The sequence below is a fragment of the Melanaphis sacchari genome, unplaced genomic scaffold (assembly GCF_002803265.2).
Source record: "Melanaphis sacchari strain LSU unplaced genomic scaffold, SCAv2.0 Contig1_pilon_pilon, whole genome shotgun sequence".
Taxonomy (NCBI): domain Eukaryota; kingdom Metazoa; phylum Arthropoda; class Insecta; order Hemiptera; family Aphididae; genus Melanaphis; species Melanaphis sacchari.
In genome coordinates, this window is record NW_020270976.1 from 319487 (window position 1) to 336245 (window position 16759).

The following is a 16759-nucleotide window of genomic DNA, read 5'->3' on the forward strand; positions in this document are numbered from 1 at the left end:
AATTACTTGGTTCTCATAATAAAAACAAGACATAATATTATAAAAATGCACATAATTACACAATAACAATTATAAATATTTGTGTATGAAATAATGTTTATTCAATTCACTAATTTGCAACTTTATTTGCAAAATCTCGTAATACTTTTCAAAAATAAGTTTTTAATACCATTAGACAGATAATAATGTGTCTTACAATGTTAAATACCTCGATTTAGCTTTTTAAGTATTTCTCTCTAAAATTAATTTTTTTAATACCACAAATTTCATTGTGATAAAAATATATAGTATACCTAATAATTAATGTTACATTTCAAAATATGAATTGTATCATCTTTAAATAATATTAAAATTCTACTTTCAATCTGAGAAACATAATTAGACAATTATTTTTCAGAAACAATTCAATCAGTTTTTCTTAGACCATTTGTAGTTTTGTAGTTTTAATATGTTATTGCAATTACAGTCGCAATTTTGTAAAATGTTTGTTGTTTGTGGTCATGTTAGAAAAGGATGGGAAATTTAACTAATATTTTTAACTCATTAAGTTAGTATAAAAAAATTAAAATAAAGCTTAAAGTTAAAAGTAAATTAATTAATTTTTAAAATCAGTTGTATTAATTCTTTTAGTTGAATGTTTACAATGCTTTCCAAGCACAAAAATTTGTAAAAATATGTATCCAAAAATAAAAATAATACAAAAAATGAAAGGGAAAACCACTTATTGAAAGACTCAACTAACAAAAGCTATTAATCATTTAGTCAATTGTTAATATATTATAGAGATTTGATGTTATCTGTATAAGACTTGAATGTAACTTTAATTATCTATGAATAATTATATAAACTTATGTAGGTTAGATGTTAAGAAATCTATTACCCTAAGAATTTAGAATTTAATAATTTAAACCAGAAAATGTTTTCTTTTATACATATCTAGTTGTAAATAAATATTTTCAAAGTTAATATTTCAATTTGTCCTTCATTTGAGTGTAAAATGTCTAAGTCTAATAAAGGATGTTTATTTTCAGATTCTAAATTTGTCCCAAAAGCAGAGTTGTTCTTTTTATCATTTATGGAACACTTAATTGGTCAAAGTGTAACTTACTGTGTAAAAACCTTGCCACTACTAGTTAATCCTAATATAGACCACGCAAAATTAAACCGCAGACGTCGTAGGCGTGGTTTTAGACAACATTCTTCTCCAGATTCTCAAGAATGGAGTGGAGGTTACTATTTAATTATTAATATATAATGTTTTTTTATTATATTTAGTAGTTGTAAATATGATTGTATTAAAATCTTAAATGATAATTTAAATTTGAATTAATATTTAAAAAAAAATTGTTACTTAGATGAAGCAGAAAGTATTATAAGTCCTGATGACGAATCAGATGATGAAAGTGAAGAAGAGATGTTAATATTTGATATGAAAAGACCCAATGATGACAAATCAAAAAATGGTTAGTAATAAAAATATTTGTTGCTATTATTTTAATTAATGAGTGGTTAATTTAATTATAGAATCAGATGGGTCAAATGATAGTGGCACGTCATCATTTGGTTGTGAAAATAAAAATAATCCCAAATCTCCGCTTTCAAACGTACCATTTATTGAAACTATAAAGGTATTAATATATAACATATTATATTTTAAAAAAACTGTCAGTAATACATTAATAACTAATTGTAATTATTCTCTATATTTTAGATATATTTTGATTGGATTCAATCAAATATAGATTCCATGAATCCTGAAGCATCGGTTGAGTTCTTTAACAATACTGTTACACTTTTAAATTACTTTTCACAAGCTAATATTGAAGATACATTCTTAGACATTGATACAAATAAATTCATGTTACCAGAAGAAGTACATTTACGTGGTATGACTGTTTTTTCTAAGTCTAAAAAGTATTGTGGAGAATATGATAGCAATATTTATACTGAAAATGAGGTATGCGTCAATTTTTTTTCAAGTATTATTATTTAATATTAATTTATAAATTTTCTTTTATATTTTAATTTTTAATGTATAAGTTGTTCAATATAATAAAAAATCTCGGCAGTTAAACTAAAATAAGTTTAACCAGTCAATCACTTAGTAGAGTCTAATCATAATTAACAAAATCTAATCACTACTAAATTAAAGTCCCTTTAATGTAAGTTTTTTGATTTTTTTAAATTTCACATACATGGATTACATTACATAACAACCACTATGATATACTTTTGAGATGACTATACTGTTGAAATCAAAAATTAATTTTATTAAATTTTAGTATAACATTTTGAAATGATTTATTTAGTAACAAAAATATAACCCAAATTTCTGAAACCAAAATATGATGTGTATCCTAAATCCTTATTGTGTTCATTTATTATAACCACTATAAGTAATTTAAAATGTTAAGGTACAAAATCTACTTGATTTGTTTAATATTCATACAATTTTTGAAAATACTTATTTCTTTTGTAAGTTTTAAAATATATACTTAAGAAGTGTTAATGAACCAAGAAAATAAATATATGACAAGTATGTAATATTATAACCTGAGTTAAGATTTTGATAACCTAAAAACACACAAAAATGTCTAAAAAATTCAAAAAATTATCTAAAAAATCGAATTAAATAACTGAAAAATATTTGTTTATAAATAGTAATTTTTATTAGAGATAAGGACGTGATATTGATTGTCAGAGTAATTTAAAATATGAATTGATATTAATTAACAATAGTGTACATTTACATATTTTTAAGCATTATATAAAATTATAAAATTAAAAAATGATACTAAAACTATTCTCATTAATATTCATATTGCACTGTTGCACTATACCAGTGTTTCCAATCTTGGGTTGCGAAATATTTTTTATGGGTTGCCAGTCGCAACCTATAATTAAAATTTACATGAAAATAATTTTAATAGAAAATTTATAAATCCCTAACTTTTGTTTTATTTGATACCTCATTATATGTATAATAATAATGTGAAGTTTCGCTAGTATTGTAGATATCAATATATCTTTAGTAAAGTTTGTATTATATTTCTGTCATATCGAGATTGTGCTAATGACTGTCTATGTGGTATCAGTCAATTTTCCATACAGTTGAGTAATAAGCAGTAGATAGAGGCTACAAGAGAAGGTACAAATGAAAAGTTTTATTTTAGGATTAGACACTCATTTTTAAATACTCAAATTGCATATAATGTATATTAATTATTAGGTTTTAATTTTTCTAATGGATAAATTTATTGTTTGTAAAACCACATCCATTAATACCAGTCAACCATCAGGAACTTTAGTACAATATAAACATTTTTTTTTTTACCATTACAAAAAGATTGGGAAACACTGTGTTATACAATTAAAATGTGTCTAATGTTTTCAATGTATAACATTCAAACAGGAAATCTTATTGGTACGCGATCAATTTAATCATAACAAAAATCCCACAATAATAATATTAAAATTATTTTTTTTTAATATTATACAAATTTTCTTTAAATCTAAAATTTAAAAAAAATATCCCCATATTGTACAAAATCTACAAAAAATGCATTTATTGTTAAAAATGCAAAATAAAAATTATAGATATTCTGAATCTAATTATAACCATGTTATCATATTTACCTTTATGCTACTAAATGTCATAATTATGTATTTATGTATAATAAATATCACTTCTAATACAATATATTAAATATATAAATTAAAATCAGAATCATATTTTAAGTACAGATATATTAGGTTAAAACTCTAATAACTATAGTCTATAGTCTTTTGAGTTTCAAAAGAAAAAAAGTAAAAATCTTTTCAACATACATTTTTATTATTGTGGCTTTGTCTTCCACATTATTATGAACTTATCTATACAATTTTATTTATACAGCCTCACTGATTGTAAATCCATTATTTATTTCTAAGCTTATATCTTACTTAATTACCTATCCGCTCTTCTTCAACAAATCAATTTTAAAGTACCTCCTCATATTACTTAATACACTCCTCCCTTCTTCATTCTATTTTTCTGTTCTAATTATTTAATATTCTTCTTCTATCATCATCTTACACGTATTTCTAATGAAAACTCAACATTTAACTCTTCTTAAACATTAATAAGGTCTTTTATTACCATCATTATTTACTTTTTTCTATTATTCGTTATTAAGACATTTAAAATAACAAATATCATATTTATTTATTATTGTATTGTTTTGGATTTTGTTTTTCATTGTAAATTAATTAATTAACTAAAATCACAAAGTAACTTTTTTTTAAAAAAAATTTGTATACTAATTATAAAATTGTTACTTTTGTCACATAACATTGATTAAATAAAAGTCTTAAAATATATTCAAATAATACAGTTGTATTTTATGTTCATTATAGAACACGTAAATTAAACTTGTGTTGGTCTCCTATAATTTGTTTGAATAAGTTACAACTACAATTTTGCTGATTTCCTAAAATTTTATAGTAAACAAAATTGTTTATCATTATTTGATATTTTTAAAATTTATAATTACAAAAGCATTAATTACAGCAAACATAGCTGCTGTAATCTAAACATATTGTGGTTTCCTGTCAATTTTTTATACTTTCTATTATTAAATACATTTATAGAAGATGGATTAACATAATACTATCTTGATTTATGTTGTCATCCATTGGACGTTATTTATTTTTTGGAAGGCCATCCTAAGTGATATTGATATTGTATTAAAAAAAGTGCATTATACAAATCTTGTAAGATTTAAAAAAAAAATGGTTAATTTCATTTCCCTAAATTATCTGTTGTAAATTTGTTCAAATAGGTATAATATTTAAATTGCAAATGTCCATCATGTAATTTTTTATAGATTTTCACGTTTATCCTTGCTATTATAAATCTAGGTTAACTAAAAAATTGGTTCACTATAATTAATAGACCATTCCTTTTAAAGACTTACTATACCAAAACCATTCAAATTTGTATAGAATTTAAAGTATTAAATTAGTCCATTAATTAATAAAAGTTATCATTCACTTTTTATTATAGGGAACAGTTCGATTATTACACATATTACATTGTTCAGAAGAAATAGCATCCAACAATGTATTATTCACTTATGACAAAATCAAGAAATGGTTCTCAATATGTGATACTTTAAAAAAAGTGAGTATCAAAAACATTTTAATATATAAATTCAAATAATTTATTTACATAGATTCATAGATGCATAATATTAAATCATTAAAAAATGCTTTCTAAAACCTATTAAACATTATATTACATTTAAATAATACAATTTAATTTATTTTTTATTATACTTACTATAAAATGAATATTTTTCTATTAAATTTATGTTATATGTTTTTCAAAAATATCACTATTATTAGTTTCAATGCATTTCAAATATAGTAAAAACATTTTATCTGTAAGGTATAAATTAAGAATTTTATACTACTTAGTAATTTTTATGATTTGTAAATAATGTATTGCAAAGATAAAACTTTTTCAATATTTAATTAGACCGTAGACAAAAATCTATTGTAAGTATAATGATGTATAGAAAATAATACAACCATTGAATTAATTATACTATTATACTATATTGAACTGATATATACAGTATAGTAGTCGGTAGTCGTAAAAGTGTTGTCTTATAAGTAAATCAACTATGTAAATGTAATAGAGTAGTAAACACCTATATCCCGGATTAAAAAAGAAAAAACGTGTCTGCCAGTCTTAGGATCTCAGTAGAGTTTATGAAAGTAGCAAAAGGTTTTTCGTATATTTTTTTTCGTTTTCTGCCCTCTGAAAAATACGGCATTTACTGCGACAAACGAAAGCGCGAGATTGGAATAGCAAAGTCTGTCTTGTAAATATTCATGAGACTGTATAGAAGATAAAAACTAAAATGTATATACATATATATAAAAAAACAAGAAAAAACCTGCCTTTTTCACAGAGTATATAATATATATTGAGCAAAATCCACCCCTAGCTGTTGCAACACAATAAAGCAGTTTGAAGATGTTGAAAGCGGATCTCCCCAATAACGATTCCAACGACATAGTCGGGTTTATATTATATCTTATACTTTCTACTTTTTTCTCGGTTTCCCTTTCTCTCTTTCTTTCCTTTACGAGCTTTGCAGCTACAAAGTGATCCGGAAGGGATGTGTCACCCTCGCCAGAGCCGTCAAAGTTTTTATGGCCGTCAACCCACCCCTTGTGTAAGGGATAGGCATAACTGTAATAGCTGCCATGCGGAACCCCAATATTACGCTCCTTACGCATTTTATGGGTTTATTTATTGCGTCCTCTAAAACTCTTATTAACAATGTCTCGCACACAAACGACTGCGGCAGGGTTGTTAAATCTTTTCTTTATTGGAACTTCTGCTCTTTTGTACCCCACTCCCACCTTACATTCACTTTCACAATGAAAATTAATTGTTAGAGTTCGCGTTTAAGACCTAAACTTACATTGAACGGTAACACACTACGACTATCACCAACCAATTGACCAATTTATTACACTTAAGTTTTATAGTTCAAATATAGTTTTAAAAAAGATACAAGTAATTTTAAATAATAACAGTCTCTCTTAACGGCCACCAGTAAATAAATTAACATGTCTTAAAATAATTAGAATAAATAGTTTGATATATTATTCTTAATCAGTGTTAATTATGTATAATGGTATATATATCATCAATATTATTTTCCTCGAGTTTCCTTTAAAAATAAATAAATCGATGAAATATGTTTATGTGATATTTAATATTATAATAATGAATAATAATTAGATTAAGGTGATAGCTTTAAGTATTATGATAAAAAATATTGAATAATATAAAATAAAACAAATGAATAATTAAAAATAATTAATTAAATCAATTGTTAAGTAAAAAAAATCCAAAACTTTGTTTAACTATGTATTATTCGGTAATAGATATATAGATATTAAAATATTCTTAAACATTATTCTTCATAATAAAAACTGTTATGACAACAATTCTACAATTTTTTTTTCACTTTTCTATTTTCGAAATATTATAAAAAAGAATGTTTAATAATATTTTATAACCAAAATAAATCACTATAATAAATAATAAATGTCAAATGACACATCAAAGTGTGAAAATTCAGGGTGACAACACCTTAATGAAAACATTTAGGAAGTCTAAAGCAAGACATAATACATAAACAAGTATATACTGTTTTTGTTTATTCTTTGAGAGTTAAATTTCAATGAAATAAAATGTAGCTCTGCTCAGCCCCGGGGGATGAAAGAATCACAAGAATCCCGTCTCCTTTTCCCATTTAGTACAGTAATAGCTTTGGGAAGCGGCAGAGAAAAGCGAGCAAAAGCCCCCAGCGTTGTGCGGGCGTGTCACCGTTGGTCGACCGGGTGAGGGGACGGAGGTTGGGAAAATTTATAACCGTAAAGCTTTGAGGTTAGGGGTCGTAAGGGAGCCTTTTTGCCGAGCGTTTAACCGTATTCCATTATCATCGTACGGTCTGCCGGTTTTATGACTATATTCGAGAGACGATAAAAGATTCCAGACGTATTAAATACGGTCGACAAAACGGAAACTAGAATGAACATGGACTCGAATCGCAGACGACGGTTTTATCGTCTTCACTCTACTGCAGTTGTAGTAGGTAGTTGTAGTAGTAGTAGGGGTCTGCGGGAATCGTAATTTCAGAGCAATTCTAGAACGTTATAACCGTTGAAAGCAAATAAACCGAACGTCGTCGTCGTTGTCATAAGACATTTTTATTTTATCATCGTACCGCTTGTGTACCTTTACCTATTTATACTTTATTATTTTATTTTTGTGTTTTTCTCATAGACCGACGAAAAATCATTAAAGGACGTAAAACGAGACAAACAACACGTGATGGGTCAACTATGGCTCCGGTCGGAAGTGGATAATCTGGAGTATAAGATGAAATACTCTTCTAGAAAAAAGTCGTTGCCAACGTGCATTGTGATCGATACAGATGCGTTAATTAATTATTCATTGATTATCAAGAAACTCGTTAACAGCACTAAGTTTATTGTAGTAGTGCCAGCAGTCGGTATGTACATGATGCGATAATGGATATGATTGTAGATAAAATTATCAACATATTATGTTTATTATTTATTTTTTGTTATTATTGTTTCAGTAATATCAGCACTAGACGAGCAAAAAAAACTGAGCAAAGAAGTTAGATTAACTATACGTTGGTTAGAATTTCAGTTGCAAGAGGGAAACTGTAACTTAAAATCTCAAGGAATACATGAAACACTACCAATTAAACTAGACGGTCCACCAAAATTGAGCAAAGAGATTTGGTAAGTGACATTAATTACTGAAATCACTTCAATGTTTTTATCAATGTATTAATGGTGTTAATGTATACAGTAATTTCAAACATATTTTGGAATGTTGCAACTATTTTAAAGAAGAATATGGCGAAAACACAGGTATTGTTACGTTAATTACAGGGTCAGACGACCTAATGGAATCATCAGAACTCATGGAAATGGCTAAATCTGTCAGTAAGTGATTGTTTTCGTTTATAATTAATGTTTTTAAATGTTGCATGGTCTATATTTTACGATGTTTATGTCTAAATATAATGATTTTTAGAAATTAATATTGAACACATAAAGACATTTCAATTCCAATTAAAAACCGTAAAAAACAAAGGATGAAACCTGGTATGGTTTAAAATATTGATATTTTTATTGTTCACTCAATGGTGCATCAATGTATACAATGACGAGAATTTGGTTGTCAATCACACCGCGTCGTTTTTGAACACGTGGACCAGATTTAATTTTCGGGAAAATTAAAGACCTCGGTTGACTTAATTTTACATCTGTTATAAATATAATATATAAATCAAGGTCAAATTCAAAAAAGAGAAAAATGTTTTTATTTTAATTATTATTACTATTATTATTATTATTATTAATGTTAATGTGGTGTATACTTGTATACAATATTATTATATAATAAGAGGTCCTTAAAGTATAAAATGTTGTATACTCGACTGACGGCCATTTAACACCTGTTGGTCATAACGACAATGCCCATCTACCCTTGGTCTACTTATGTTTAGTAATAATCGCGTCAGTTATTTTACTTTATATACGTCATTTTTTTTTTTTTATGAAATTTAAATACATTTCAATGTTATCAATATTTAGTTTAACTCTATAAAATGTCCCCACAAATATTGTTTTATTCACGTTTCTTTCTTTCTAAGGTTTTTGTTTTCATTTTATAGATCTTATTTTCAAACAATTAAATATAGATATAATTGTGCATGTAGAAATCCAATTTGTTTGTTTTTTCCTTGTTTGCTCACCCAAAATCTTCATTGAAAAAAAACTGCGATTATTATAACGTTTATTTTTCTTTTTCTTTTTTTTATGTGGTGGAAGAGGTGTGGTACAGCGGCACTCGTTGTTTATCCAGTGTTCCTTTTGTTTATCCGGAGAAAAACGATTTTTGAAAAGTGTTTACCGACCAGAAGTTAAGTACTCTCCGCAGCGGTGTACGGCGTTACCAGCCGTAGTGGTGGTGTAGTGTGTGTGTGTGTGTGTGTGTGTGTGTGTGTATTATACGCGTCAGACTCTTCGGGATCTCTGCAACTATGGCAACACTACACCACTGGTGCCGCTCCGGCGAGCACGCGCGCTCCGATTTGTGCAAACGCCGGCCGCCGGAGATGAGCACGTGAAATTAATAGGACGGATAGCCGGACGAGAGAGTGAGTAGGGTATGGAGGAGAGATGCTCAGTGGCGACGTCTCAATAATAATAATAATAATAATAATAATGACGGGCGCTGCTAGCTCAAGAGGGTTGAAGTGGTGATGATGGTATTGTTTTATTTTTTTGTTCGCGTCTACTCGGCCCATTATCGTTTCATATAAAAGGCTCGACGGTGGCACACGGTATATATTCGCGCGGTGCAGTCTCGTATAGTGTGTATATTATATTATAAAGTAGTGTGGAGTATACGTGTACAGTTATAAAATAATGTACGCGTGTATATGGGAGTTAGGTGCGGGGAGTGCCCCGGCGTTGTGTAATAATAATAATTAGACGAGAGGAGGGTGCAGCCGGTGTGCGTGTACACGCCTCAAACCGTATACACGCGGGGTCGAGCCACCCCTTTTTCGTAATTGTTTGCCACGCCACGAGTGTAGGCACATAACGTGTATGTAGACTTATGTGTGTGTGTGTGTGGTGTACAATACGGTTTTTTCCCCCTCGAGCGCCGTTCAGCTATCTCTGTTAATCCGTTATATTTATTATTCCCCGTCGTCGCGGCACTACAACTGCACGGCTATATAGTTTAATACGCCATTAGCGTTCAATTTCGCGTGCGTGCGACGAGGGTTTGTGTACGTTTTATGCGTGCGTGCGTGTTTTTTTATTTTGCACCCGCCCGGGGCGGCCGCAAAACGAGTGCGATGGGAGGGGGAGATGAAAAATGAACGGTGCACACACGCCCGGCACGGATAATCCGTGGGATTAATGTCAACAATATTATTCCGCGGCGGCGGTCCGTGCAAAAAGACTGTTAGTCAAACAACACGACCGTATAATATATATAATATTATTACTACTGTTATCGCGTTGTTATCTACATCGTGCCCGACGAGGGGTCGCTGCCGGGTTTATGCTGTAATTGTGTATGTGCACAGGGTCGTCGTCGTCGTCAACGATAATTTATTTATTTCAATGCGGATTCGAAATCTGTACTCGATATAATAATTATTGTTCGCGCATCGGATGATTTCCACTCGAATATATCTCAATTGGTGTGTAAATACGACGATAATTTATTTCACGGTTTTGTGCGTGAAGTGGTTAATTTTGTGGTCTGGGCTCTCGTGGCGTAAAATAATTATTTTTTGAAAAACCGACATAATATTTGGTCACGAAATGGCATACGACTTTGATACTCTGATACAAAAAATATTAAAAATACGCTTTTTTAATTTATACACGCAAAACTTAATAAATAACTGAATCGATCTTTAAATCCAAATCGGAGCGGTTGTTTTTCCAATCCGGATTTGTTATCTGGCGATTATGACCAGCCTTTACGGGACTTATGGAACTAATCCCAAAGTTTTCACGCTGTCGGATTTTGTATAATTATAGTATGTTTGTGTGTGCATTTATACGACATCTGCGTAGTACGTTAACAAAGCCTGCAGTGCGATACTTCATCCCCTGGACGTCTCGTGACCATAATCTTACAATTGAAATGTTTTCGAGAAAAATGTCGTGGTTATCATAAAACACCGGATATGTGGACTCAATGTGAGGTACGTAAGTGCTATATACACTAATAATGCCAACACGTCGATAAGAATAATAAAAGAAAAAGTATAACTGTAAATGTATCCAACTATCATGTTTTATATTTTAAATAATATTATAATCTTTACGTATAAAATATTTTAAGGTTTAAAATTAATGTTCGACGCTACTTCAACAAAATTTATAAAGAATGGTTGATTCCCGTGTAGACTGTAGAAACGGTTATATACAAACAACGATTAAAATATCATCATAGATTTAGAAATAATTTCAAAATAATGTCCTTAGGTAGTAGTTAGGTTTTAGTTTTATGCCACAACTAAAAACATAACATCGTGAATAAAATGTATAGTGTTTTTATTTTTGCATACAACAGATTAATCATAAATTAATAATTTTACTACTGAAATATTGTCTTGAAAAATAAATATCACTGCACATGTAGAATACCGAAAACATTATTTTGACATAATACTACATCTTACAAAAATGTAGCTAAATAGCCTATCCAGAACGCCGTGTAATCGTTTTATTCTTATTTATAAATATAAAAAATTATTATGAATTCTGCAAAATGTAAAATCGAGTCAATCTAAAACTTAAAAAGTACCTGGATAATAAATGATTATTTGAGGATGTCAGCACACTATTTGTTTTTCTCTTTGAGCTACGCGTAACACAAAAAATATTTATGTTCAACAGGACTAATCTTGTATAAATATATTTTATGTTAAGAGAGAAATAAACTACCTATTATCAAACATAAAGTAACATTATTTGGGTTTGTCGCTTTTTCGTGTTTTAATTTTTATGTAAGTTATGGGTATTTAAAAAAAGTTACAACTTAAAAAATTACATACCTGTATCACAGATAATGAAAATATCGAAAAAATCCAACGTATATAATCACAGTTAATGTTAGCTACTTTAGGTTTAATAAATTACAATAAGTCAATTCATTCTAATATTAAATATAAAAACAAAAGATAAGATTTGTTGACAGCAAAAACACTATGTTGCATGAAGGTCATAGAGTTGAAAAAACAATATTATACTAATTGACAATTTTTCAAAAAACTAATAGTGAATGCTATGTTGAATAAATAGAAAGGACAGTATCCTCGTTTACGTCGTCTTATGAATTCATCTCGGTTAAAGAAGTACTTAATGGTGAAATGAGGTAAAAATATCGAAACTGGAAACGCGGAGATTTTTAATTAACTTGTTAAGTATTTTGAAACGGTCTACGGACCCTTCAAGTAAAAATATATATGTAATATAATATCATTTTAAGTCTACTGTCTCGTGATAAATAATTATACGCAATACAATTGATTAATCAAGGACCTGACAATAACGATTAACAAATTATCAACATGGCTATATACAACCAGAATGTAATATTGCACACAATAAAAATACTAATTTACAATAATTTACAAATTATGCGTATGTCCATATATTACGTGCATTATTCTTAGAATACATGTCAAGTTTATCGTTTTTAGCCTCTTGCGTCTGGATTCGTGTATTCGTGGACTACATATGAGGTACAACTGTGTGTAATATGAAATGCATTATTGATTATGGCTTATACGAAACTACGAAATTATAAAGTGAGTAAAGATTAACTTGTGACAGTGTTATTAAAATTATCGACATTTCACTGCAATAAAACCATTAATAATCCACACAAACGGATTCAGTTCTAAATCGTTCAAACTCTTTCTGCGATATCTGAGTACCTAATTTATTTTACAGGATTTAATAACAAATATATAAATGCAGAATTATATTCAAGCGATTGGTAGCGTCAAGTTTTAAATTTAAAAAAAGAAAAGCCACCTACCTCTTCTCCCTGAGAATTTGTGCACTGCGCTAAAATGTGGAGTGTAATACTGTAACACAAAAAAGTTAATCACTAGGAGAGTATATGTATAACGTCTTAATCACACATTCACACGGCATCATAAAAATATATCTCTCTCTCTATTCTCTAACACGCCTATGTATAGTTTCCATGTAAAGTTAAAATGGTATTTATTTTTCTCTTTGATTTTGCTCGATTTTCCAATTACCATAAAAGACAAAACTTAAAATAAAATGAGAACAGCCGAAAGCCGCGCGTTTAATATACCTGGCTTACAAATACAGTGTTCAAAAAGTTTTGAAGTGGATATGCGCGCGGTGTTCGACTAATAGAATGATGGTTTCAGCATATTCAAATGCCTCGTGTATAACATTTATTAGTGAATATACGTGCGTACATTGTGTGTATATGAGTTTACGATGGTTCTACAATAATGTTATTGCAGTGTATAATTACGGCGAGGGAGATCAAGTGGTGGCGGAAACGGCAGCTGTATAAGGGTCCGGTTACCCGAGAGTCGGTTCTCCCGGAAAACACTGCACCTCATACCTACGTACACATAAACAGCAGTGGCAGTGTTAATTTCTAACCCCCCCCCACCCATCACCCATCGGTGATGGCAGCGGGGTAGGAGGTTTACTGATTTACAGTAGTATACGCAGCTCCTGCAGGTAGCGCGGCGCATGCACATATTTAATGTAATAATTGTCTTCTCGACGACCTAGGCACGCACGCGTTAAATACGTTACGCGGTCCAGCCGGGTGGAAACGTTCGTCGTCAAGTGCACCGTTAACGGCGCGACGGTGGTGGTGCGTAGGCGGGCGGGCGGGCGGAAGAAAGGAGAGAACGAGAACGGCGAAATGGAGAGTCATTAGGTCAGGTTAGTCGTCGTCGTCGTCGTCGTCGTCGTCACCGCGGGTTTTATTTTAACCGAGCTTTTTCGTTGTATATCCGACGGAGAGCCGGAGAGCCTCGTGGTCTTGAGTGTATATTCTGTAATGAGCGAATGAGACGGAGAGCGCGGTGAGAGGTGTGGCAGAGTAGGCCTGCAAAGACGGTGCGGCTGGAAGAGAAGAGCGCTTGTCGTGTTTTTGCACTCGGCAGAAAAACTCTTTTCATATTCCCCTTTTGCAGTTTGTACCTGTACACACACACACACATTTATATATATATATATATATATATATATATATATAAATATATAAATATATGTATATAGGTATACGTGTTGAGGGCGGACGACGGAGAAGGTATGAATAAGTGTACAACATATATACTATGTACATATTATAATATATATGTACAATTCTAGAGGACAGACACGACGGTGGAAACTTATTAATATGTATATATATATATATATATATATTATGGTAGTATTATATATGTAATGACTGTGAATCTCGCTGGCGCGCTCTCCCCGCCACCCGGCGGCTATAAAGCTATACAGCGGCCGGAGTCGGCGGTGCTCCTCGCCTCCGAATTCTGGCCTTATAACACAATTATTACCCTCGAGACTCGGCGGCGTCGGCATCCTATCACCTTTGAAGAAACAGACGAAAGTTTTAATTTGCACCGGAAACACTGCGAATTCCCAAAGGCCCGTCACGATGTACGTATATATATATATATATATATATACGTATATTTACGATACATATTGTATGCGGGTAAGCTTCAGGTACTCGCAACGTCACCGCCACTACGACGTACATTAAATAACCATATATATATAAATATAATGCGTATGTATAGTCTGAACTCAACCGTCGGTCGCCCAACAAAACTAATATAAAATGCCCGCTGCGGTGGACCCGAATTGTGGATATTTTCGTTTCTAACCCGACCTGCGCGCCCTAAACCGTATTATTTTATACTCGCACATTATGACCGAAATTGATTGTTACGGCGGTGTGTACGCGCCCGTTCAAAACTATACCGTGCGGTGAACCTTTTCTCTCCCCTTATTTTCGCGCAATAGAATAGCAGCGCAGTATCCTCCGACGCATACCTCTGCGCGTTTGCTGCAGTTGTTAAACGATATTCCAGAATAAAAATAAAAACGATAAGGGTTGTTTTCGAAACGGCGACGGCCGACGACCCGCTACCCGCGACGCCGCCGCTCGCGCCTTTGCGGTGGCAGCGGTGACGGTGGTCGACCGCATTTGCGGCAAACTCGAACGGAAAACGTTTACACATGTTACAGCGCGCACCGCGTTAATGCGACTTTCGGTTTGGGTCAGTGCTCTTCGCGAACGCGCACGCATATATAATTTACACTGTTCGCGACTACGACTACGCTAGTGCGAGTATAGTTTCTTGTACGACAATAATAATGCGACACCGTTGCACGCATACGTACGTATGCCATGTACCTACACGTATTATCAGGAATTGGCGATGTGTTATTAGACACGCGTTTGTACGTGTTCGGTCTTTACGATAAAATTTCCAAAATGTTTTTTACCGTTTTAAGCTATTTACGAGCAAGAAAAATGTTATTATTATTTTTTCTATTTTATTGCTATAGATATCAATAAAAAAAAAAAAACATTCACTTTGCCATATTTCTAGAAAATGTTATGCTAGATCTCACTTGGACTTGAGTTATTCTTACTTCTACATAAAAAAAAAAAAAATATTAAAAATACATGAGCATATTTTTTTATATGCATTTAAAGTTAGAATGTTGGTGAAATTTGTCAAAATCGCAAAAAATGCAAACTATTTTTTAGTTAAAGCTTATAAAAACTTTTCTTTTTATATCTAAGTTTTAAAAATTTAGTACAAGATTTTTCATAAATATTTCATGAAAACCGTAACATCTAAAAAATATATAAAAACAATTATATTTTTTTTTAGATATTTTAAATTTAAATTTGAACAAAATTACTTATTTAAACGATGAATAACGTTATTAATTATTATGTTATAATTTAAAAACAATTTTTCCTAGACTTCAAACTTTTGTGTATATTAAATTATTATGAATTTTACTAACTATCTATCGGTACTATAAATCTATTTTTATTGTTTTATGGTGTTTCCAAAAAGATATTATTTAATTTTGAGTAATATAAGTTGATATGATATGGTAAAAAATAATAATTAAACAATAATAGTATAATAAATATAATATTTTCTTGAAACAATATGTCAACCGATTTTAATATAAAAACAAAAATAAATGACTTAAATAGTTATGTACAAAAAATAAAACATACCATTAAATATAGTTTGTGTAATATAGACTGACAGATTATGCTCAGAGGCGTTTTTCGTATACACCGATGTATAATTGAATTCAAATTGAACAGTTTACACACCCACTCATACTCAATGTACTGTCGAGCGATACGCACTTACTCACTTTTTTTTCCTCGATATGTTCTGTAACTTTTTATATTATATATTATACAAAATTAATGAGTTCTTATGAATTCAAAAACAAATATCTATTCAAATAATATTAAATACGTTTTTCAATCGGCCTCAAAGCTTCATGTAACCGTAATAACAATATGGTTTCAATTACTAATGAACGGAATTACAAAATT

General features: G+C 30.4%; 2 protein-coding genes across 2 annotated transcripts in view; both read left to right on the top strand.

The window, feature by feature from the left end:
* LOC112593091 (small conductance calcium-activated potassium channel protein-like) overlaps nt 1-526 on the top strand; it is a 100604-nt gene extending 100078 nt beyond the window's left edge. The window contains exon 5 of the mRNA XM_025337358.1: nt 467-526. Within this exon, the coding sequence (XP_025193143.1) occupies nt 467-526 (60 nt within the window). The remainder of the gene's footprint in view (nt 1-466) is intronic.
* Nucleotides 527-997: 471 nt separating this feature from the next.
* Nucleotides 998-8942, top strand: LOC112593254. The gene is made up of 9 exons (XM_025337618.1): nt 998-1229; nt 1356-1463; nt 1525-1628; nt 1712-1957; nt 5045-5161; nt 7850-8078; nt 8169-8337; nt 8408-8544; nt 8636-8942. Exons 1-9 carry the CDS (start codon nt 998-1000, stop codon nt 8698-8700), a joined length of 1407 nt encoding a protein of 468 aa, XP_025193403.1. The 3' UTR covers nt 8701-8942.
* The last annotated feature ends 7817 nt before the right edge of the window (nt 8943-16759 follow it).